This window comes from Megalopta genalis, chromosome 6 (genome assembly GCF_051020955.1).
Source record: "Megalopta genalis isolate 19385.01 chromosome 6, iyMegGena1_principal, whole genome shotgun sequence".
In the NCBI taxonomy this organism is placed as follows: domain Eukaryota; kingdom Metazoa; phylum Arthropoda; class Insecta; order Hymenoptera; family Halictidae; genus Megalopta; species Megalopta genalis.
This window is the reverse complement of record NC_135018.1, coordinates 18,819,103-18,843,329: the sequence shown is the minus strand read 5'-3', so window position 1 is coordinate 18,843,329 and position 24,227 is coordinate 18,819,103. Positions and strand designations below refer to the sequence as shown.

Below are 24,227 nucleotides of genomic sequence, written 5' to 3'. Positions count from 1 at the left end.
TAAGCCTGATCTGCGATGATTTCTGGTCCAGACTTACTTCAGATGACAGTGATTGTTGCATGTCTGGCTGTCTTCGCGGGGTCTCTCCTCTTCGCGACAATAGCCATTAGGGACAACGTCTTTGTGCTCGGTGCTCTTGCATTCCGCCTTACGGTACTGCATTCCCTCGCATAAACGGCTGCACTGGGACCAGTTGCTGAGAATCCAAATGTAGCTGTGCAGAATTTTCTTGGATATCGTGTATTCGTACGTTATTTGAGGTGGCTGACCTGACACGCATAATACCTGGGAAACATCGGACGATCAGCGAGCCTCCGAGCGAAGGAATTTCTCAATGAACCCCTTAAGTATGAACGAGAGAGATCCGACAAAAGTCGGCGTCGCGGCGTTATTTACGCCCAAGGACGTTCGCTATTAAACAAACTAGGACCGCGGCGAAGGGAATTAAGGGAACGGTACTCACCTCTAGTATCAAGTCAGTGCCGATCGGCTTCGAGCTGTTCAAACGTTCCACGACAGAGTCGTACCCGTTGTAATCTACGGCGACACCGTAACGCTCGTCGCCGATCACTCGCGCGGTCATCATGTATTTCCCATTGAGAATATGTTCTCCGCCTTCTCCGAGTCGCAAAGCTGTGTAAAACGTTTTATCGTGGTGTTTGCATAGCAAGTGCCGGGTCGTTTCGTTAAGTATTCGTGCCGTAAGCCGGAAAAGAAGCCGGCGAAGAGGCCTTGGCCGATAATAAGAGAGCGCTATCGAAGCGCCGCGGGAGTAAATTCAATAATGAGGAATCGTACCGAGATAATTTTGGTCGTACTGCGTTTTCAAAAAGCTGTGCTGCCTAATGTCGATGTAACGGCTCCCCGCTGGTATCGTGGTCACCCTGACGTAGCCTTGCCGCGTGGAGTTATAAGAGCCGGTGATCCTCTGGCAGGTGGAATTGTCGCCCTTGCACACGCCGCAAGTGTCCAATTTCGCGTCCGAGTTTAAAACACGATCGCATCCCGCTGGCCTACAATAGCCGTTCACGCATATGTGAAAAGTGTCCATACCGCATGGCGTTCCGTCGAGCACCTTCTCCTGCAGCGAGTAGTACTGATTGCTTTCCACTTCGCAGTACAATTTACAACGTTCGTGCGGCAGTACTGAAAACGAATTTACGAGCAGATTAGTTCCAGCGAATTTCTGATCTCGAGACGGTCATCTCCAGGACGCCGGTACACCACTGCTGGATAGCAATGGACGCGAGGGGCAAAAGTGTTAAGCACCCGTACTATGTCTTACGGCTGAATTATTTGAATTGTGCGATCGAGATTGGATTATTGTAATTATAAGCTGAGACAGTTTTGCATTTTGATGTTCTTTTTCCGTGATTCGACGATATAAGTTGATATTTAGCTCGTTTTCTCTTGTTTAAATCATTCTGTTTTTCTGGCTTCGATTATGGTTGTAACTCGTTGTTCGATTGTCCCTTTCTTTCCCTTCTTTGGCTTGATCAGTAGATGTAAATTTATTTTATTTTATATATTATTTATTATATTATTTTATTTATATTATTTATTATTATTATTATCTCATTTTATTACTTATTTTATTCCATTGTGATCTCATAATTAGTTATGCAAATATTTACACGAACGTTTCTTGAAGATACTTACAAGTTATTTTCGATATTTTCTAGTTTTAGCAGTGCAGCGCTTTCTTAATTTCGGTCGCACTATTGCGGCACCACGAAAATTACTTACTTCTGTTGTACTTAGCAGACCATGTCACGTTCTCCGGAAGATCGGGTATGTTCATGTTGTTGTTGTTGAAATACGCGCACTGCATCTCCCTACAAAGCAGATATATATACTCGTGGATTAATTGAAGCATCGGCGCACGGAAGGGTTGCATGTGAAACGCTCGCATTTTAGATAAAAGAAAGTCCACCAAAAATGACAAATTACGAACTATAATAATATAATAATACAATATAAACTCGAAAAAATATAATAATATAATATAATATAATATAATATAATATAATATAATATAATATAATATAATAATATATATATATAATATAATATAATATTATTATATATAATATATATTATAATATTATATAATTATATATTATGATATTAATATATAATATTATAATATAATATAAAATAAATGACGAATTACATACGAAACTAAGGTAACGAAACAATTAGGTAAATTATTTCACGTGAAACGTCCTCGTAATTTCAGAATTCGTCGCTTCTTCGTCTCAAAATCTCGTTTCTCATTTGCTCTACTATTGGGTTGGCAACTAAGCAATTGCCGATTTCAGTTATATATGTCTCTCACTCCCATTTTTATGATATCCGTAAATGTTATATTATAAAATTATTATTATTATTATGTTATTTTTTATTATCCGCGAATGTTAGCAACTGGACAAATTGAATGCAGCGGTCAAGGAAAAGCGACCAGAATTGGTCGATCGTGAAGGTGTCATTTTCCACCAGGACAATGCTAGTCCGCACACGTCTTTGTCCACTTGGCAAAAATTGATGGATATTGGTTGGGAATCGATGTTACACCCACCATATAGCCCTGATCTCGCGCCATCGGATTACCACTTATTTCGATCCCTGGACAACTCCCTGCGTGGTAAAACTTTTAACGATGATGACTCTGTAAAATCTCACTTAACTCAGTTTTCGGCCGAAAAGGATCAGATTTTCTAGGAGCGTGGAATTTTCAAGTTGTCAGAGAGATGAAAAAAGGTCATCGAACAAAATGGAAAATACATTACAGATTAAACTTCGTTCCAAGTAAAAAAAAAATTTTTTATTTCATCGAACAAATCGGCAATTACTTAGTTGCCAACTCAATATTTTTTTTGTTAAACCAAGTCTAGAAGCTCTTGTCAGCTATTACGAATCAATCGGAACTGATGGGACCAGCGTGTACTTGTACCCGAGATAGAAAGTTGTTCTACGACGCAATTTCTGTCCGCAATTACCTTACACCAGGACTTCCCGACGGACAGTCCTCGAGATTGCAGCTGCGATATTTGACGCGAGCCCCGACGCAGTAATTGCCATAGTTCTGCGGAGGAGGATTGTTGCATTCGCGGTACTTCTTCTGGACGCCACCACCGCAGGTCCTCGAGCACTCGCCGTAGCTCCCCCATTCACCCCATTGGCCGTTGACCGGTTCGAGGATGCTGCGGACGACGCACTCGCCGCGGATGCACCATTTGCCGCCACCGCAGTCGGTCCCATCGGCCCAGGGCATGTACTCGGTATGACACTGGTTATAATGACCCCACTTCGGTGCGGTGCACCATAATCTCCTGCACACTGCCTGGCCGATAACCAACCAACCGCTCAGTTTATCTCAATTCTTGAGCACTGCGTTCATTATGCACCCCTTGCTTCAATTCATTGCTTCCCTCGTTATTCGAACGGGTGTCTAGCGTAAGAGCATACGTATGTACCGTTTCTTAATTGGGACAGTGTCGGATAAGGCGGCCAAATGTACGATCAAATTCTAAGGAAAACTCTTTCTGGTTGATTTATTTGTGTTTTAGAATACATCGCGAAGTTATATTGTTATCTTTGTATGCAGTTTTTCGCGAAATATTACACTGTTTAGCAAGGATGAAATATTTGGTTAATAAATATAAAAGAAAATTCGATAATGTTCACTCAGTCCGAACAATCTGAGAAATATAACTCGAAGCGATCGAATTCGTATCGAAGTGATCACGTTTATATTTCTGGTTGATCTATTTGTGTTTTAGAATACCTCGAAGTTATATTGTTATCTTTGTATGCAGTTTTTCGCGAAATATTACACTGTTTAGCAAGGATGAAATATTTGGTTAATAAATGTAAAAGAAAATTCGATAATGTTCACTCAGTCCGAAAAATCTGAGAAATATAACTCGAAGCGATCGAATTTGTATCGAAGTGATCGCGTTTATATTTTTACAGCAACAGTGTATTATTTCGGTGATTACTGTACGAAAATATAATTGTGATCACTTAAATATGAATTTAGCAATTTTAAGATGTTCGATTCTTTTTAAACGTCGAATTCGTAGCTAAAAATTCGGACAAAGTTTAGGTATATCGTATCGAAACTCGCCAGAAAGGGGTTTTTGAAGGGTCCATCGAATGGCCCTTTAGAATAAGATGCAAAAAATATTTGAACGAAGATTACATACGCTCTTATTCCACTTTGAGAAATGCAATATTAGCGCAACAATGAGAAAGTCGACTATAAACACTAAATTGGGGATGGAGCTAATTGCCTTCGATCCGAGTCATTTATTCTTCGGAAGAAACAATACATTTTTTCCACGAACAATAAAGCGCAAAGTGGCACAAAATGCTATTAAAACTGAACAATTAAGATGTGGGAAACATTTGTCTACCATATACGTCCTTTCTCCACTTCTCCGTCGTTGTTGATTATTTTCCTGACGCAGCTAACATCCGCCCTTCCACTAGACACCTATTCATCCGACTCTCGTTAAACCCTGAATCTTTAGCTTAATTTGTCTTTTTACCGCTAATGTCCAAACTGACGCAATAATGTCGAATGATCGATAGGTCGCAAAGATGGATAATGAAATTTGTACATGCCAGCTTTGAGAATGAAAACTCGATTTCGCAATAGAAGCTCCCGATACGTCCGACTCCTATTTAGAACTTAGCAGAATGCGTGACTTACCATGACTCACCATTTTGGTACAGACATGGGACCCTTCGCCGAAGGCCAGCTCGCATTGCTGGTCCGCCGTGTAATTCTCACCGGGCAGTCTACTCATGTCTATATTTTCCACTTGATCGGGCTTGTCGAGCAAGCAGGTACCCTCGTACGACCTGAAACAAATTTCGACAGGCTCGAAGATCGTTCCTCGCGGCCCCTCGGAGGCCTCCGCGTATTATCGGGGACCAAATTTTTTTTCGGTAACAAATGGGATCCGGGGCGTGCGGCTCATTTAGAATCCAGCGGAACCGGATTCCTAAGTGTAGAGCCGTCGGGTTGCCGGATCTACTGACATTGCAGAAAAACTCGTTGCACCGACTTTTCTGACGGGCCGAATTCATTGAATGACGCCTTGGCTCGTCGAGAGAGAGAGAGAGAGAGAGAGAACCTTAGATGATTGAACGCAGGATTCAAGCTGGTCGACGTTGCAAAAATCGGCGCATTGGAATAATTTAGCCGTGATGAAGGGACCAATAAATTTACGCAAACCGCTTTCCTTATTGCACGTAATTACGCATCGACGGCGAAAAACGAACATTGCTTCTTCGAACAGATGAAACATTTAGAACAGTTAAGTTTGATGAAAATATCGACATGTTATTAATCTTAGACGAACTTTAAGCTGATTAATAAAGAATTTAAATTATTAATTTGATTAATAAAGATCGAAGTGCAAGAATATAGAGAAAGAAAGAAATAACTATCATTATTTTCCATTTCTTTAATGTTTCTTTGCAAAGCTATGCGTAATAGCAATTTCTTTATTGTAATAATAATAATAATATTTATATATATTATTATTATACAATTTCTTGACTAAAACTCTGCAACGTTCAATGAAAAAATAAAAGATAGGAATAATACTTTATTTGGCAGACACAGTTCGATTAGCATTTTGCAAAATGGCTGTCGAAAAATGGTTATTTTGAGAATCGATTTAATAATAATAATAATAATAATATTTATATATATAATAATAATAATAATAATATTTATACATATTATTATTATTATTATTATACGATCTCTTGACTAAAACTCTGCAAAGATCAATGAAAAAATAGAAAGTAGCAATAATACTTTATTTGGCACACACAGTTCGCTTAACATTTCGCAAAATGGCTGCCGAAAAAGGGCTATTTTGAGAATCGATTTAATAATAATAATAATAATATTTATATATATAATTATTATTATACGATCTCTTGACTAAAACTCTGCAAAGTTCAATGAAAAAATAGAAAGTAGCAATAATACTTTATTTGGCACACACAGTTCGCTTAACATTTCGCAAAATGGCTGCCGAAAAAGGGCTATTTTGAGAATCGATTTAATAATAATAATAATAATATTTATATATATAATTATTATTATACGATCTCTTGACTAAAACTCTGCAAAGTTCAATGAAAAAATAGAAAGTAGCAATAATACTTTATTTGGCACACACAGTTCGATTAACATTTCGCAAAATGGCTGCCGAAAAAGGGCTATTTTGAGAATCGATTTAATAATAATAATAATAATAATATTTATATATATTATTATTATTATACGATCTCTTGACTAAAACTCTGCAAAGTTGAATGAAAAAATAAAAGATAGGAATAATACTTTATTTGGCACACACAGTTCGATTAGCATTTCGCAAAATGGCTGCCGAAAAAGGGTTATTTTGAGAATCGATTTAAACAAATTCCAACTGGTATTGTTTCGATTCTGTCCGAAGGATTTGCCAAGAAGTCCGCGGGTGAACACATCGGTCTGATGAAGAATAAGTAAATCTTAACGTGGCAGGCGAAGCCCTAATCTGCGTCACCGTGTCGTAGGGTTAATTTGTCAACGTGACACTTTTCGGAATGTTCGTTGACCCGTCAAAGTAATACAACTCACTCGAGGAAGTCGGTGACGAAGTGCCGAGAACATTTCGACCATTTCCATGGGAAAGTGTTGTTGTCCAGCACCCTGGACATGATGTTGTGCAGGCCGGAACTGTTTCTGAACTTCTCGCACTTTTTGTCGTCGTCGTGCGGCATACTTAATCTGAAATTGGTAATGCGATTTATGTCTCTTAGTCGATGCTGTTGCATAAATGTACGATTGTTTTCTTCGATTAATCCTTATCAATTCTTTGTGTTAATTAGACAGATTTGCGCTGATAGCGTGTTTATACGATTTGTATTAGCTGTGGACGACGCCAATAATAATATATAAATATAAATACATAATAATATTAAATTATAATATATTAAATAATAATACTAAATATAATCATAATATATTATAAAATAAATATGATATTATATATCATATATAATATCATATATAATATAATATATATATATATATATATATATATATATATATATATATATTATATTTATTTTATAATATATTATTATTATATTTAGTATTATTATTTAATATAATTATACGTTTATATTTATATATATTATTATTGGCGTCGTTCACAGCTAATAAATTATATTATTATATTATATATTATATTATATTATATATAATATATCATAAACTATAAATATAATCATAATAATTCATCACATTAAATTTATCTCGCTTTACCTTAAGCTTTGTTGTTTAAAGAACGAATTTACAAAATTGTTAAATTAAATTAGTTAATCGTTCTTCATCGGGTATTGATTAAAATTTCGTGTAGGAATCGAGCGTTGGCATCTTTCAGCACTGATCGTACATTTCCTATGTGCTACAATATTTATAGAGTGGCCAGCTGGTGTCAGTTGCTTGGACTGCCTTCGGCAGCCAATCTCGACCGGAATAAGAGTTTATTTACGAAAGTCCGAATGCTTTTGCAGCCTCCGATAGTTCTACTTACACGTGACCGATTTCATGGGCGATAGTGAACGACGCGGCCAGCCCGGTATCCTGAACAATGGCGCAGGAAGATTTGCGGGAGCACATTCGTCCAACCTCGGCCAGACCCAAAATGTCGCAGCGCACCTCCATCGGATCGTGGCACAGATTTTCCCTGGAAATATTTTCTCGTGCAAATAAATCGATGATGAGCGAATCATCGAACGATTTCGACGCATCGAAGGAGCTCATTTCTGCATCTATGAGACATGATCTGCTGAAATTTTTCATTGGCTACGATTTCAACAAATTTTTCTAGCACAGTATTGTTACCGTTACGCGAAAGTATTGCTACGTTTCTGAGTCGGAAACAATTGGAAATTTGTTATTCCATTGGTAAAACGACGAACGGAACGTACCTCGTCAAAAGGAGAGCCGCATCGTGGTGTACCGGTGACGGTTCGTCGGGATTATTGTACTTCTGCCACTCGCAAAAGTTTTTCAGCATGTCGGCAGCCGAGGATCCATTCATTGCAGGATCCCTCGGCGCGAATTCATGGTCGGTTTGCACGATCTTCATCACGGAAATGCTTATGGCGTTGCCGATCGATTGATCCTTGTAGATCCGGGAGACCTGGAACAACGAAAATACGTTGCGGTTCTGAGTAAATCTAACAAGCTCTTGTTCACGGCATCTGATATGCAGGATATTTTTAAATTATGGTACTTCTGGGAACTGAGAGATTCTTGAGGTCATTTGAAGCAACTTTTTTCTTAGCGAAATTGCGATTCGCGGCTTCGTTTACGAGTTATTAACGAAAAACAGTGACCAATGAGAGGTCGCGTACGGCTGACGCCCCGCCCTCGTGACCACTGCCGCTGCGTCAGACGGCCGGCGCGACGCGGCATTGGCCGAAAGGGCGGAGCGCTGACCGCGCTCGCTCTACGATTGGTCAGTGTTTTTCGTTAATAACTCGTAAACGAAGCTGCGGATTGCATTTTCTCTAAGGAAAAAGTTACTTCAAATGACCTCAGGAACCCCTAATTTCAAGGAAGTACCATAATTTTGGGACGTTCTATATGATTTTCGACATTGATGACATTGGTGCGACTTAATACTGTCCTAGAAGAGATGAAACTAGAAACATCGAGCTTGCTATAAAATAAATTATTTGCCATCGAGTCACTTCTCTTAAAAGAGGTCATACTAAGATCGCACATGGTAATGCGTTTCCTAATTATGCTAAACGAGATGATTAACCGCATATATGCATATACCTCATATAAGTGCAACATTATGAATTCCCAGCGAGCTCTCGCAGGTAATTAATTATATAATAATGTGTGATAAGTATCACCCCCTCTCCCATATCGAGGCGAAGTTCTCGCACGACGATCCGCGACGTCGAAAGAAACCCTGCGAAACGCTATACGCGGTTGCAAGAAGTCCGATCGAAGAAAAAGTCTAATTTACTTCTCGTGTACGCACCGGCAGCGAAGTTTCTAATTTATACGTTCGCTGTGAAACGCTAGAGATAACGTATGATATTGGCGTCGTCGCGCAACCACTGTCCACCTATCAACTGTGCTAAACCGCGTAGCTTCTTTTTACTTTCTAAACACGATAACAGCGCTTATAAATAACTAATCTGGAACGTTACTGGCGCCGGTTACCTAATAACAAATCGGTTGGATAAGAACACAAAGATACGGCCGTTTGTTTTAACAGGGAAGTTATTTAGTTACTCGGCCGAGAAGATATTATTATTATCGACGTTTAGAATGTTTATTAGAGGAACTTAGTTCCCTTTTAGCGAAATCAAGTGATATGTGTCCATCGATCTTTAGCTTTTCTTGTTTTCATTTTGCAAGCGGTGCAAAGGAATCATAATCTTATCCAGAATTTAACAAATTATGTCGATCAACTTCTCGCGGCGCTATTTTCTTCACAGTTACGGTCATTAGAACCCTTTCGATTGTAATCGTTTCTTGGAAGAGAAAGGACATTTATGTGTAATATGTTTGTCCACGTTTACTTGAATGTTTAAATATCGGTGACAAAGGAGGGAACAAAATTTTATTCCGACTTAAAAGAATGGAATGACGTTCGTACTTAACAGGTTATTAAATTATATATAATAAATAATTATAATTATAATATAATATTATAATAATATAATAAATAAATAAATATATAATAATATAATTATATTATTATATTATTATATTAATATATTATATATTATATAATATAATAAAAAATATAATAATATAATATTATTATTATATTATATTATTATATTGTTATTATATAATTTATTAAATTATATATAATAAATAATTATATATAATTTAATAACCTGTTAAGTTATCATATAATTATCGTATATAGGTTATAGGTTATTATATATGTATATATAAGTATAACGAGGAGTTAATATTATGCAATAATAGTTTTTGAAGTTATTATTTAAAAGAAAATTGTCGAGCCTATTTTGCATACAGCTGAATGCTATTGAAAATAGCATTACTATTAAAATAATAAATACTATTGAAAATAATCAAGTTACCCTAGCCTCGTTAAAATCATTCGTTCATCTGGCATCGAATGGATTCGTTCTCCGCGGGGATTGGGCGACAGATTTCGGGATCCGAGGCATGCCGCTAATTAAGAGTCAACTGTGTCTTGCATTGTTTATGCACGGCCATCGTCGTTTTCTGATCGTCTCCCATGCGTGTAGTTTCCTCCTCCGGCTTCTCCCTTCGTTCGCCCCTCTCGCCCTGAACGCTTCATTAAGATGCAATCGAGTTCGTTTGTAAAAATCGTTCCCCTTATTAAATGTCTCGCGACTGACGAGAATGCGTTCGTAAACGCGTGAAAGGGAGATTAGCGTCGACCGCTCGGAAGATTCTGTGGACATTCGATTTCGAGCCGAGACCCCCCAGGAGATCGCGAACGAATAGAAATGCATGAAATGCGTGCATTAACGGAGTTTTTTCTTCGCTTGAGAAACTCCGTGGGATTATCTTGATTGTTTGGACAAGTCCTTCTTCTTCGGTTTCGCAAAGAATCAGATTTCTTGAGGATCCCGTATTTGTGTTTCGAATACAAAATTTGCCGGATTTCAGAAAGCGTAGGCGAATTTATATCTTTGACGACAAGCTTGCGGAGCTCTAGAAGCAGCTATTCGGATATTTAGCGAAATTTTTTGTAGCGAATGTACAATGGAACAAATCTGTCGAATAAGTTTCTGATATACGTACACTCTCCTCGAAAAGTATCAGGACGTTCTCAGAGAAAGAAAGAAATTTGAGGAATCGATAGGAAATTGTTACAATGTCTTCAATTTGTTTCTAAGTTAATTGTATGAAACTATAACTGTATATTTTTTATATTATAATAAAAGTAACGTTAATCTTATAGAAGGATCATCGGGTTTTTTATCATTATGCATGAAGCGTTTAGGAACTTTTTGTTGTATTACATTTTAGTCTTATTTTCGCTTGTGAAATACACTTTCTGAACAATGTATGAACAATATAAAATATCAAAGTGACGCTCGCCTTTGTTGTCGCAAATTTGTCATCGACGAATTACTGAATTCATCGTCGATTTCATTTGCTTGCGATTTTGTCGAATCTCTTCACTAATTCGTCTCTTGTCCTCGCTTTATCGCGTCTTTCGCGTTTCCTATTTTTGTCATAACTTCGAGCATTTATGGACTCTAGCACATTTATATTTATGACATTTATATTTATATTATTATAATTATTATTATAATAATTATTATTATAATTATATTATAATTATTATTATTATAATTATATTATAATTATATACTATTATATATATATTACAATTATATAATTATATTATAATTATTATTATTATAATTATATTATAATTATATACTATTATATATATATTACAATTATATAATTATATTATAATTATATTATTATTATATTTATATTTATAACATTTCAGTCTAATTTTTACTTGTATTACACGCTCCCTGTACGGAAAAATGCGCGACACCCTGTATAACCGAGATGGCGGTCAACGTGTTAACGAGACAATGCTCCGGAAACTTTGTTCCTCGATCGCGCTTCAAAGGTCTTACGTCCACGGGACTTCCGATCGGCCGTTCACCGGCGTCCGTGGCCTATGCGAGCTACCATTTCGAAACGAATAACAGAAGAAAAAAAAGACGTCGTCGGGTGCTATTTGCGCACGCCGTTACGCAGTCCGTAGTACGAGCGTGCGTTTAATCAATCAATTACGGGCAAACAGCCGTTCTACATGCGCGAATCTGTTGTAACCATTCCTGTACGAGAGCGAACCGTTGGGGAAACGTGTCCGAGTGACACATCGGGTCCGACGACCGAAACGTTGCTCCAATTGAATGCATTAGGGCCGGTTCGTTTCATCTAATTAAGCCGCTCGAAGATGCCTCGGCACTCTCGTTCTTCACGATTAATCGCTGCAACGAAGATTTTCCTAAGGTTCTCCTCGTCTGTCTCTACGCTTCGTACTGTTCCTAATCTATCATACTTTGCTTTAACGACGCGCAGCTAGGGTTGGGTTCAATTAAATTGGCTGTTCGGTGCTGGCGAATTGACCTTGTAGTTCCCAAGTTCAAGTTGGAGCGATTCTACTATGCTGGATGCAAGAAGGGCCTTCTCGCCAGGGACCTTCTCGAATAAAAAATGCTTAATTAGATGCCACGTTCTTTTTACAGGTTGCCTTGTAAGTTGCATTGTTCTAAAATTTCATGCAGTAACGCCATGTTTTGCGAGTTCATGTTGGTCTAAGAATTTTTATCTTTGCGAGGATGTGTATCCAAGCGAAACGTGCATCAATCTGAATGCACATAGCAAGATATTCTTACGTTGATTATGATTATTCTTCAGACGTTTGTAGAAGCGCGGAATGGAAACACATTTTCATTTGTTCAAACTTTTGTAATTCAGCGGGCAACGATTTGTTCGGAACGTTCTCCGCGATTTGTAGTTTATACGAACGAATAGTTTATTTATGACTTTAATTAATGATTTATTCATTTTTTACACACAGAAGTGTTGCAGCCGATCCTATTCGTACAAAGTTAAGAGATCGTTCACCAGTAGGAACGTGGAATCCAAGCGCGAAAAAATGCGTTCTCCAGAATCTCGTTAGCTTTTATTTGCACGTGTATTGCTACTTGATGGAACTTCAGAATCGATTTTCGCGGAAACGAAGCCTTTCGACTACTTAGAACTTGAATATATTTATTCTTGAGGTTACAAATAATTGCTCTATTTACAGTAATTTCTCCCTAATTCGCGCTCAGATTGCGCACAAAAATGGACAATTTCGAAAGAGGAGATACGATTGTATTCAGTTATCGGTCGAAAGTTGAGAAAAAATGCGATTATTTATGAATTTTTCAACATTATTCGAGCGTTCGATTATTCGAGCCTCGCGTCTCGTTTTCGTAGTCCATTTTTGTGCGCAATCTGAGCTCGTACTCGGATAAAAAAGCGCAGAACTTCAGAATCGATTTTCTCGGAAACGAAGCCTTCCAATTACTTAGAACTTGAATATATTCTTGAGGTTACAAATAATTGCTCTATTTGCAGTAATTTCTCCCTAATTCGCACTCAGATTGCGCCCAAAAATGGTCAATTTTGGAAAAGAAGATAAGGTTGTATTCAGTTATCGGTCAAAGGTTGAGAAAAAATTCGATTATTTATGAATTTTTCAACATTATTCGAGCGTTCGATTATTCGAGCCTCGCGTCTCGTTTTCATAGTCCAATTTTGTGCGCAATCTGAGCTCGCGCTCGGTAAAAAAAGCGCTCAGAAAAATTCGCATTAGGGAGAAGTTACTATACAATAGAATTCGGTATAAGATTGCATCGACACCGATCGTACAGAACAAAAATCTTTAATCTTGAAAGTACCATAATTACCATAAAAAAAAAAATCTTATTACATGCCCTGAGAGGGGAGACATCCGAGCGCAAATAAGTGAATTGTACAAAATCGCATCGTTCGAAGGGAATCACGTTCGGCACAAAGAACAACAAAATCTCTAAGAATCGTCCGCCGGTTGTGAAAACGTGAAAAGAAGTTATAATTTGTTGGTCGCCGTTCCTCGTCTCGCGTTTTTTTTCTATTCGAAAGCTCGGAGGGTTGATTAACAGGCCATCAAGCAGCCGGGGACCGTAAAAAAGGTCCCACGTGAAGTCTCACTGGACCGGTTAGAGGGACCGACCGAGAAACGCGGCGATTCAATCGTGTCACTGGGCGATCGCTATGTCAGACGCACGCAAACAGACGAGTTTTTCATTTCCGTGGAGGTGACCATCCATAAGCGACGTCGTTGCTTGCGCTCCAACGATGTTCGTATCCACCGCGATCCTGTCCTACACTGTACCAGTATGGTTAAATGGGTTATACCGACGGCAAAAATTCATGTTTATTAACATCGTTCGCGTCGGCTCATCCCGTTGCCCGCTTTCCGGACCGCGCGCGCTGATTCCGACGAATCGTCTTCCGATCTCGCAGTAGAACAAACAGCGAATCCAGATGGAAAAAGATCGTACTCGGCGGTACAGTGAATTCTCTCCAATTGTTCCTCGATTTGTAAACGAAAGTGGACAATTTGGAAAGTGGAGACACGATTATACGAGCCTCGCGGCTCGTTTTTTTATAGTTGCCGCTAGTTAATTTTTGCCGTTTCTTGTTTACTGGAGTTCTCGAATGCTGAAGAAATCGGTTTAGTCGGTTTTCGAGCACTCGAATCATTGCATCAACAATTTGCTGTTTATCAATAGGAATGTCGTCAAAATGGCTGAAGAGGCTGGTAATAAAAATGCGAGGTGCGGGTTCCACGAAACATTCTCGCAGAGCCACGAACGTTGATTTATTGTCGATGCTTTTAATTGCATCAGACCCTATTACAAACGATCGTATAAGCATTTCAGAAGAAGATAAAAAAGTTTTCTCCCTTAGGAAATCTTAAACATAATAAAATTGACTGAAATGACTTCGAGTGCAAAGGGTCAACACTAAACCCGTTCGAAATAAAAATAACAAACGGGTGTCTTACTTTATGAGAATGATCAGACTGAATTTAATTAAACTGTCGCCGTTTTTATTATAACGTATGCTATATTCAAGTAATACTAAGAATTAAAAGAAAAAAAGTTGTGAAGTCGGTCACTTCGACCGCTAAGATCAATTTCAGTAATGTCTCTCTAATTGACGCCCAGATTGACCACAAAAATGGACAATTTGGGAAGAGGAGAAACGATTATTCGAGCCTTGCGGTTTATTTCTATAGTTACAAATTGTCCACAATTATAAAAACGAGCCGCAAGGCTCGAACAATCGTATCTCCTCTTCCCAAATTATCCATTTTAGTGGACAATCTGAGCGTCAGTAAGGGAGACATTACTGTATTGCTCTTTCAAGCTAGTTTTTCTCGAAAACGGAGCCTTAAATAAGAAAATGTTATTCCTTTTTCTCGACTCAGTTTTGAATGTGGAATCTCCCTATTGCCGGTTGTACCACGATTTTCCGAACACACTGTATAAATATGCATTAAATATGGCGGCTGAAACGTATCGCGGATAGATTGCGCACGAAAATGGACAATTTGGGAAGAGGAGATACGATTATTCGAGCCTTGCGGTTTATTTTTATAGTTACAAATTGTCCACAATTATAAAAACGAGCCGCACGGCTCGAACAATCGTATCTCCTCTTCCCAAATTATCCATTTTAGTGGACAATCTGAGCGTCAGTAAGGGAGACATTACTGTATTGCTCTTTCAAGCTAGTTTTTCTCGAAAACGGAGCCTTAAATAAGAAAATGTTATTCCTTTTTCTCGACTTAGTTTTGAACGTGGAATCACCCTATTGCCGGTTGTACCACGATTTTCCGAACACACTGTATAAATATGCATTAAATATGGCGGCTGAAACGTATCGCGGATAGATTGCGCACGAAAATGGACAATTTGGGAAGAGGAGATACGATTATTCGAGCCTTGCGATTTATTTCTATAGTTACAAATTGTCCACAATTATAAAAACGAAGGCTCGAATAATCGTATCTCCTCTTCCCAAATTGTCCATTTTAGTGGACAATCTGAGCGTCAGTAAGGGAGACATTACTGTACCAAGATAAGGCAAAGCGTTAAAACTATCGTTCAAAGAGAGAAAGCTCTGGCAAAAAGCTCTGGCAAAGCATGAGAACGATTTAGAGGAGCAATCTCGGAGACATCATTAGATCCTCCAGGGTTCGTCGATCGGTCGGTTTGATCGCGGCTGATAAAATCGGGGCCACCGATGGTCATCATTTAACTGGCCGCATCGGGGCTAAGCTTTAATCGCGCGTTCTACGTCACTCGACCGCTGATTGAATTTTACGGTTTATGTTCGATGAACCGGCGAACAGTCCTCTATAGTGGTCGCGCATGAAATATTGACACCAGACGATAAGAGCTATGTGAAAAAGCCGCTCGGCAAACGCAAACCCGAGGCTGTTGCACAATATGCTCCGCAATGGCTACCGGGACATTCTTACGTAGCAAATCGCTGAGCGACAAGGCGACGCGATTCTCCTGCTCCGGGCTTTCTAGGGAAGATATATATCTTCCTGACGGACGCGCGATCGTTTCGGGTTACGATCTGTTTAGTAAACTCGCTTTATGTTTTGTCCCGCGCGAAACGCGTCAGCGAGTTTCGCAATCGTGAGAGCGTTCGTCCAGTTTATGGTTTGTATCTTGTCAAGTGGAATTTTATGGTAATTTTTTTTCTCCGATCGAATTGAGAGCACAACCGAGAAAAACTGTGCACGTTACACCGAGACTTCGATATACAGAGTGTCCCGTAATTATGGGGCTTCCGGGAAATTAGGGGTTCCTGAGGTCATTTGAAGTAACTTTCTCCTCGGCGAAAATGCAATCCGCGGCTTCGTTTACGAGTTATTAACGAAAAACACTGACCAATCGTAGAGCGAGCGCGGCTAGCGCTCCGCCCTTTTGTCGCCCTGCGCCCAATGCCACGTCGCGCCGGCTGACTGACGCAGCGGCAGTGGTCACGAGGGCGTCAGTCGTACGCGATCTCTCATTGGTCACCGTTTTTCGTTAATAACTCGTAAACGAAGCCGCGGATCGCAATTTCGCTAAGGAAAAAGTTACTTCGGATGATCTCAGGAACCCTTCATTTTCCGGAAGTATCACATAATTTTGGGGCACCCTGCATAAGTGTAGTGTCAAAGTTCTCTGGCTCTCAGTGTATAAATGAATGCACGTTGTCAAATAATATTGATTCGATGATAGTAACAATATTTTTATTCTCTACATTCGAAACTGAATGTACTGTCGACAAATATCGAACGTACGAGGGAAATGTATGTAATATTATCGAAATGTAATGTTTTCAACAAATATCGACAATATTGTATCGACGATATTATCGATAAATATTGACAATATCGTATCGACGATGTTATCGATAAATACTGAGAATATTGTACCAATGGTGTTATCAGTAAGTGTTGACAATATTTACAATACGTATCGTCGATACTTATTGACAAACCACTGTAACATTAAGAATCTGGAAACATTGGTAACATTATTGATCACATTAACGTGAAGCAATGTAACAGAATAGCACAGAATAAGTAATAATATTAATATTATTATAGAGAATATATTATTATATATCATTTAATATATATATATATAATAATATATAATAATATATAATAATATATTAATATATAATAATAATATATATAATAATATTATAATATATAATATATATATATATATATAAATATAAAAAAATATTATTATTATATATATTCTATAATAATATATATATATTATTATAGAATATATATAATAATAATATTTTTTTAGAGAAACATTTTGAAGAAGCATTGTGAAACAAATGAAAATTTGTTATTTAGACAGACGACTTTTACTATAATTTTCTTATGCGATTGCCCAAGCCGGAATGATAGGAAGTGATATTAGGGGAAGCAAACAGAGCGCAGTAGATCGCATGGTGGAGTTATGGGACCGCGTGTCCCATAACAAGGCGTCCGGAATAGAATGCGATGGCCACTCAACTTATCAAACACCGTTCGACGCGACGTCAAATTAGATTTCATCGATTCGTAAAAAAGGTCATGAATATCAAAAGATGATCGATAGCCAGGAAAGCTGATTGAATCGTCGTATGAATGACGGGCGTGGGCACGTGAAAGTGAGTCCCGGACGCTCCGTGGGATGTTGCCCTCTTCTGAGGTGTGGTCCGATTCGCGTGGGACGTGCAACCGACTGGATGGTAATGACCTGGTTGACAATGACGAGGCTAACCGTCAAATTATATGAATCATTCATTTATCACAGGACGATCGGATTTCCTCGTTCCATTGATTTTACCCGCTCCGAATTTCGCCATCTGCTCTACATCACGCTAATCTAGACCAAGTATTCGATTAAAGAATACGTCGAAGAAGGTCTCTCTAGCATGTGGAAGAAAAAAGACCACGTTACTTTATACTTGTATAAATAACTTGAGGGAAATTTTCATAAAAAGAAATGTTCTTTCCCTGCAATTATTTTTCAATTTATCGAATAAAGGATTGCGTAATAAAGCATATTAATATTAATTAATTTTGTTATTTTATTATACATTTATTTAACTTAATTAATTTTGGCAAATATCTAACATCTTACAATTTAAATAAGTACCTATATTTATCAGGTTAACCGATAAATTTAAAATTGCTATAATTTAATATCGTAATTAAACTTTTAGAGTGCCTCGTACAAAAATCAGAAAAACTAATGAAGGAACCATGGATATACAAAAACATACTAAGATAGCTAGGAACCTTATAACAGCAGCAAATTTAATGAAAAATGATGTGCAATGATGGTGACAGTAATGACTGGACACATAAAGAATGCCATTCCTATATTTTATTAATAATTTGGATATCCCTCGATGCATAATAAAATCGCTGTAGTTATCTCGGATCAGCAGGCTCGTACAATAATTATCGCTATAAATTAGTTATTATATATATATTATACCGCTATATATAATTATAATTATTATATCACTCAATATAATTATATATATAATTATTATATCGCTCGATAATTATTGCTATAAATAGCAATAGCTAAAATAATCGCGTCCTAAAATCAAAGTGTCACAACCGCCATCATTTTCCCCTAATTTAATTAATCCCTAAAAAGACGAATTCGATCGTGTACGGTGCATTGCCCCGCATATGCTTCTCGGAGAAGTTACACAGGAAGTGCAACGTTTGTTTATTAATTGAAACAGAAAATAATCGTAAATTCGCGCGCCCGCGCGTGGGCGCACCTGTAAACGATACTCGAAGAAGCCTACGGGCGAAACCTTGACAACAATCCGACGCGCGGAAATTCTCGGATTCGTTGAATTTACGGCGTCCAGCGGTGGCTAGAACATTGTAAACCTGCCGCGGCGAGTGATAAATTCATTTGAACAACCGATCCGCTAATTACTTGGAGAATTACGAGCGCGCCGCGCCGATTCCGCCGGACAGATAACGCGCCGGAGAGGCATTAGAAGGGGTCCCCGGTTCGGCCGTTTCAATTCCCGCGGACCGGCATGAAAATCACGAACCAAGCCCCGGCCCGATTTGCATTCAATCCGATCGCCGCGGCAGAAAACGGTATTTGCATTCGAATCGTATTACTTTACGCGGCGAAAGATCGATCCGGCTGTGTACGCGCGCGTTGTGGGATGGCCAATTATATAATCGCCGGCACGGAATCTTTAAACAGAGCGTAACGCGGAGCGCGGAGCACGTGGGACGTGCCCCACTAAACCGGGGTGCCGGGGCACCCCGGTACACTTTTCCCACTGGCAGGCAGCTCCATAATTTATGCCCGTCGGTCTGGTTTTGCAAGCGGCGCCTAGCAGAGAATAGACCACGGAAAGGCAATCTTCTAAAGGTGCTGTTCCGAAACGCGCGACCGTGCCCCTCGGATGCGGTGGCTCGAGACCCACGAGAGCAAGTAATTCAAGTCGCGAACTATATATATATATATATATATATATATATATATATATATATATATATATATATATTGTCCTCGGTGTTCGGCACGGTAGCGGGAAAAAGATCAACGGCGAAAAGAGGGAACGAAATTGGCGAACTGCGTCGTGCAACGAGGTTGCAGATCTTCTTCGAGACATCGTTTTCGGACTTGCTCCGATGTTTACGAGTCTCAATCTTCGACTTTTCGTGTTCAAATATAATGGAAGGATATAAAAGTATATTAACACATTGCGGACGGCTCACGAGATATCTCGTTTTTAGCAAATTGAACGTTGCGGACGGGTCACGAGATATCTCGTTTTCATGTTTTTTTTATTTAATCGGCAACTTAAGCAACCAGCCGCAAATATTTCTGTTACGTAACCATGGTAACGAAGCCTCTCGCATTCCTAAGTAATTTTAGCGAAACAAATGAATCATTCCAAATATCACACTCTAAATCAATATTCAAATTTGTATAATAAATAATAGTTAAAATGTAAAAAATCTTATATAATAAACAGATATATAAACTATGTATATATAGTATTATTTAAGAATACTAAATGCACAAATTAGAAATGTGCGTATCCGCTTCCTGTTACTTGCCAAGCATGTTTTTGGAGCGTTCGAAAATGTGCGGTCTTTGAGGGCGTGTTGAACGCGCTGAGCCCCGTCCGCAATGTGTTAAGATAGCTAGGAACTTTATAGCACCAGAGAATTTAATGAAAAATGGGCCCAATAATGTGGCAGTAATGATTGGACGTCTGAGAAAGTGTAGGTGTTTTGTGCAGTCTTTGACTGATCTGTATATCATTGTTTAAATTTCTTTCAGTTGTAATATCGGCTGCAGAACAAACGATCAAGAATATTATATTTATTATTATATTTATTAAATAAGACGTGTTGCAGTTTTTCATTCTTTTATTTCGTTTACTTTTGAATGAAAATATTTAATACGTCTTATTCGATGAATATAAAGTTAGTAAGTATAAAGTTAGAAAACAGGCTAAAGGCACAGCAATTGGTCAATCCACAGTAACCGGCTCCACTACTCTACTAACATAATAAATTACTCGCTAGACTTGTATTGATCTTTAAATTAAAGCTCGAAATCTAAATTGCTGCAACTTCGCGAAAAAAATCGCAGCCGCGTTTCTCTTTTTTCGTGTTCGACTGAACGGTATCTCTGAAAATTTTTTTATAAAGTTCGTGCATTTCGTGAAACACTTTACAATTTTCAATACGACAAACATGGCCACATGTTTAAAGGGTGGTGAGGGTGCATTAAACTTAAAATTCAGAAACGTTTTAAAAAAAGGTCGGTCGATTTTTATCCAAAATTTTACTATGCTATAGGTTTTTTAAACAGTATACAGGGTGTCTCAACTAAAGGAGGCCATCTAAGTATCTCCGTTATTTTTGAAGGTATCGAAGGATTATGCTAACAAAAGTTATTCAATTCAGAAAGATGTATAATGTGCACTTTTTGGCACGGTGAAATCCACAAAATTATCAAAATATCTGCCAATCTAATAAATTTCCGACACGCATAAATTAGTACTTTGTCGAGCTGCATCAATTAATGTTTACAAAAAAATGTATGACTATAATTAAAAAAATGGACAATTTGGGAAGAGGAGATAATAGTGAGAATTATAGAGAATTTACTGCAGTATGCAGTAATTTCTCTCTAATTTGCGGCTCGTTTTTACGGTAACAGATTGTCAACAATTGAGCCGTTTATTTTGAAAGTGGCATAAGTCACTTTGTTTTTAAGTCGATATATTTAAGGGTTTGCGTTTTAACACGTTTCAAAATATGGATGCTAACTTTCGAGAAGATTTACTTGTATTTGTTATCTCAGGATACTGATATTTTTCTCAGTATAAATAATTTCGTATAAACATTGAAAAATCACCACTTTTCATTACGGTAAAGTGACTTATGCCACTTCCAAAATAAACGGCTCAATTACAAAAACGAGACGCAAGACTCGAATAATCGCACCTGCTCTTCCCAAATTGTCTATTTTTGTACGTAATTTCAGCGCGAATTAGTGAGAAATTATCGTATACCGAGAGAGAGAGAGAGAGAGAGAGAGAGAGAGAGAGAGAGAGAGAGAAAGAGAGAGAGAGAGAGAGAGAGAAAGAGAGACAATTATAAAAACGAGACGCAAGGCTCGAATAATCGTATCTGCTCTTCCCAGATTGTCTATTTTTGTGCGCAATTTCAGCGCGAATTAGGGAGAAATTATCGTATACCGAGAGAGAGAGTGAGAGAGAGAGAGAGAGAGAGAGAATTATAAAAACGAGACGCAAGGCTCGAATAATCGCATCTGCTCTTCCCAAATTGTCTATTTTTGTGCGCAATTTCAGCGCGAATTAGGGAGAAATTATCGTATACCGAGAGAGAGAGAGAGAGAGAGAGAGAGAGAGAGAGAGAGAGAGAGAGAGAGAGAGACAGCCGGAGAGAGACAGCCGGGCCTCAACGATGCACACCGACTTTCCATTTCCGTGCAAGGTTTACCGAACCCGGTCGCCCGGAAGCATCGTGGATCGGATTCGATCCGAGCTCCAATTGCGGGCCGAAAATGTCAACGTCGCGTTAAAGGTAGTTAACCGGCGATCGTATCGGGCCGGCAGAATTTATAATCCCGAAGGTGCAACTTGTACTTTCTATTCTCTCGGCGATGAATTGTGCACCGCTCGCAGCCACGCAGGAGCGGCCGGTCGCTCCTGAAATTTATATCCTCGGAATATACGGCGTCTAAATGCAGTTGCGGCTGAATCCAGTTATCTTCGCCCGTGCCACGCAGGAACCGGCCGCGTCTCTGTCGACAGATTGTGTGCTCCCCTCAACAGGGGCGTCCATTATGTCAACCGGCTACGCTAATTTCTCGCGCCGCTGAAATTTCGCCAGTAAAACGCGAATATTCGTCGCGTTAATTAAAGATGATTAACGACCGTCGTCGAGTCGTCGCGGAAGACGCTCGGCCCACGCGTGAAAACGACACTTCTGCCCGTTTCATTTCTCCCGGTCGACGTTTTATACATCTAGGGGAAAGTTGCCAAATGCGTGCTTAACCCATTACCCGCAGCAATGAAAAGAAATATATTAAATTAATTGTATAATTATATTTGTACGAACCAACTGGAACTATCTTTGCCATAATTGTTATCGTTTTTATTTAAGTATAAAAATTAAAGCCCGTCCCATTTTTGGGATATTGGCGGAACATTGATATTGTACTCTCTTCTCTATCTATATACTAAATCTATCTATCTATATAATATATAATATATATATATATATAATAATATATAATATATAATATATATAATATATAATATATAATATATAATATATAATATATAATATATAATATATAATATATAATATATAATATATAATATATAATATATAATATATAATATATAATATATAATATATAATATATAATATATAATATATAATATATAATATATAATATATAATATATAATATATAATATATAATATATAACATATAATATATAATATATATAATAATATAATATATAATCTATATAATATCTATAATCTATCTATATACTAAAAGAACAAAATTAACATTATATATTCGTTTTATTCTCTCTCAGCTTCCTAGAAAATAATACCAAAAAAACTATTTATGGAGTATGGAAATATTCAGAACATTTGTCGCGCAATGGAACATTACGTCTTGTGGCTCAACGTTAATTTGTTTTCATCGACTTAATGTTTCCTTCTTATGCTCCATATTTTTAGAATGAATCGCGACATAGTATGCGGCTCTAATAAATACCGCGATTGTTTCGCATTAATTCCGACGCGCAACGCGACGATATTTTTCCACTTCGCTCGGAGATCGATAAAACCGCTAACAGCGTCCATAAATTTCTAGATTGGCTAATTTATTCGCGAAACAGCGCGCCCACGGTTTTCTCATTTATTATCATCGCGGGCGTATTTTGTTAATATTAATTCGTTACGCCGCGGAGCATATAGTCGGGGATCGTACCGACGATTTTTCAGCGGCAATCGAATTAGTGCCGTAGGTGGTTGCCACGCGAGTTGACTGATGGTCGAAAGTTCGTCGGCTACCTTTCGATATCCGAAACGAACTAGGAACGCAGCCCGGCGCATTTGCATAATATTTAATGCTCGTGACAGATCCCGCTGGCACGCAAGATCGATCATCCGACGAATCCAGCCGCCGCTGTTTCGTGGATCCCCCGGCTCTTTTAATCCTGTTCTGTCTCGCGGCGACCGCCTCCCACCCCTTCTTCCTCGCCGAAACCATGCTCGGACAAAGTGATACACCCACGCGGCGTGTCGAGCTTTGTCTCGCCGTGCTTTCTTTTTCCCCCGGTTTCGTCTTTTTCGAACGGATGTCGGACCTGTGCCGTGTAATAAATACCCGGCTGTTGTTGCAGGGTGCGCCGCGCGAGTTCGCTTCATATTTTCTTATACTAAATTAGATTTACGGCGCGTTAGGCGTACCGGAAAT

General features: G+C 38.4%; 2 protein-coding genes across 5 annotated transcripts in view; one reads left to right on the top strand and one right to left on the bottom strand.

The window, feature by feature from the left end:
* LOC117218891 (A disintegrin and metalloproteinase with thrombospondin motifs 15) overlaps positions 1-24,227 on the bottom strand; it is a 237,748-nt gene that overhangs the window by 10,822 nt on the left and 202,699 nt on the right. For 3 of the 4 annotated variants that reach the window (XM_076522590.1, XM_076522593.1, XM_076522592.1), the window contains exons 9-17: positions 8,008-8,222; positions 7,611-7,763; positions 6,650-6,799; positions 4,718-4,869; positions 3,000-3,339; positions 1,747-1,835; positions 799-1,146; positions 464-633; positions 38-285 (exon numbers count right to left, since the gene is read on the bottom strand). In XM_076522590.1, the coding sequence (XP_076378705.1) occupies positions 38-285; positions 464-633; positions 799-1,146; positions 1,747-1,835; positions 3,000-3,339; positions 4,718-4,869; positions 6,650-6,799; positions 7,611-7,763; positions 8,008-8,222 (1,865 nt within the window). Of the gene's footprint in view, positions 1-37; positions 286-463; positions 634-798; positions 1,147-1,746; positions 1,836-2,999; positions 3,344-4,717; positions 4,870-6,649; positions 6,800-7,610; positions 7,764-8,007; positions 8,223-24,227 lie in introns of all 4 variants that reach the window. The other variant, XM_076522591.1, reaches the window with a different exon arrangement.
* Rab7 (RAS oncogene family member Rab7) overlaps positions 1-24,227 on the top strand; it is a 107,054-nt gene that overhangs the window by 27,343 nt on the left and 55,484 nt on the right. The window lies entirely within an intron of this gene.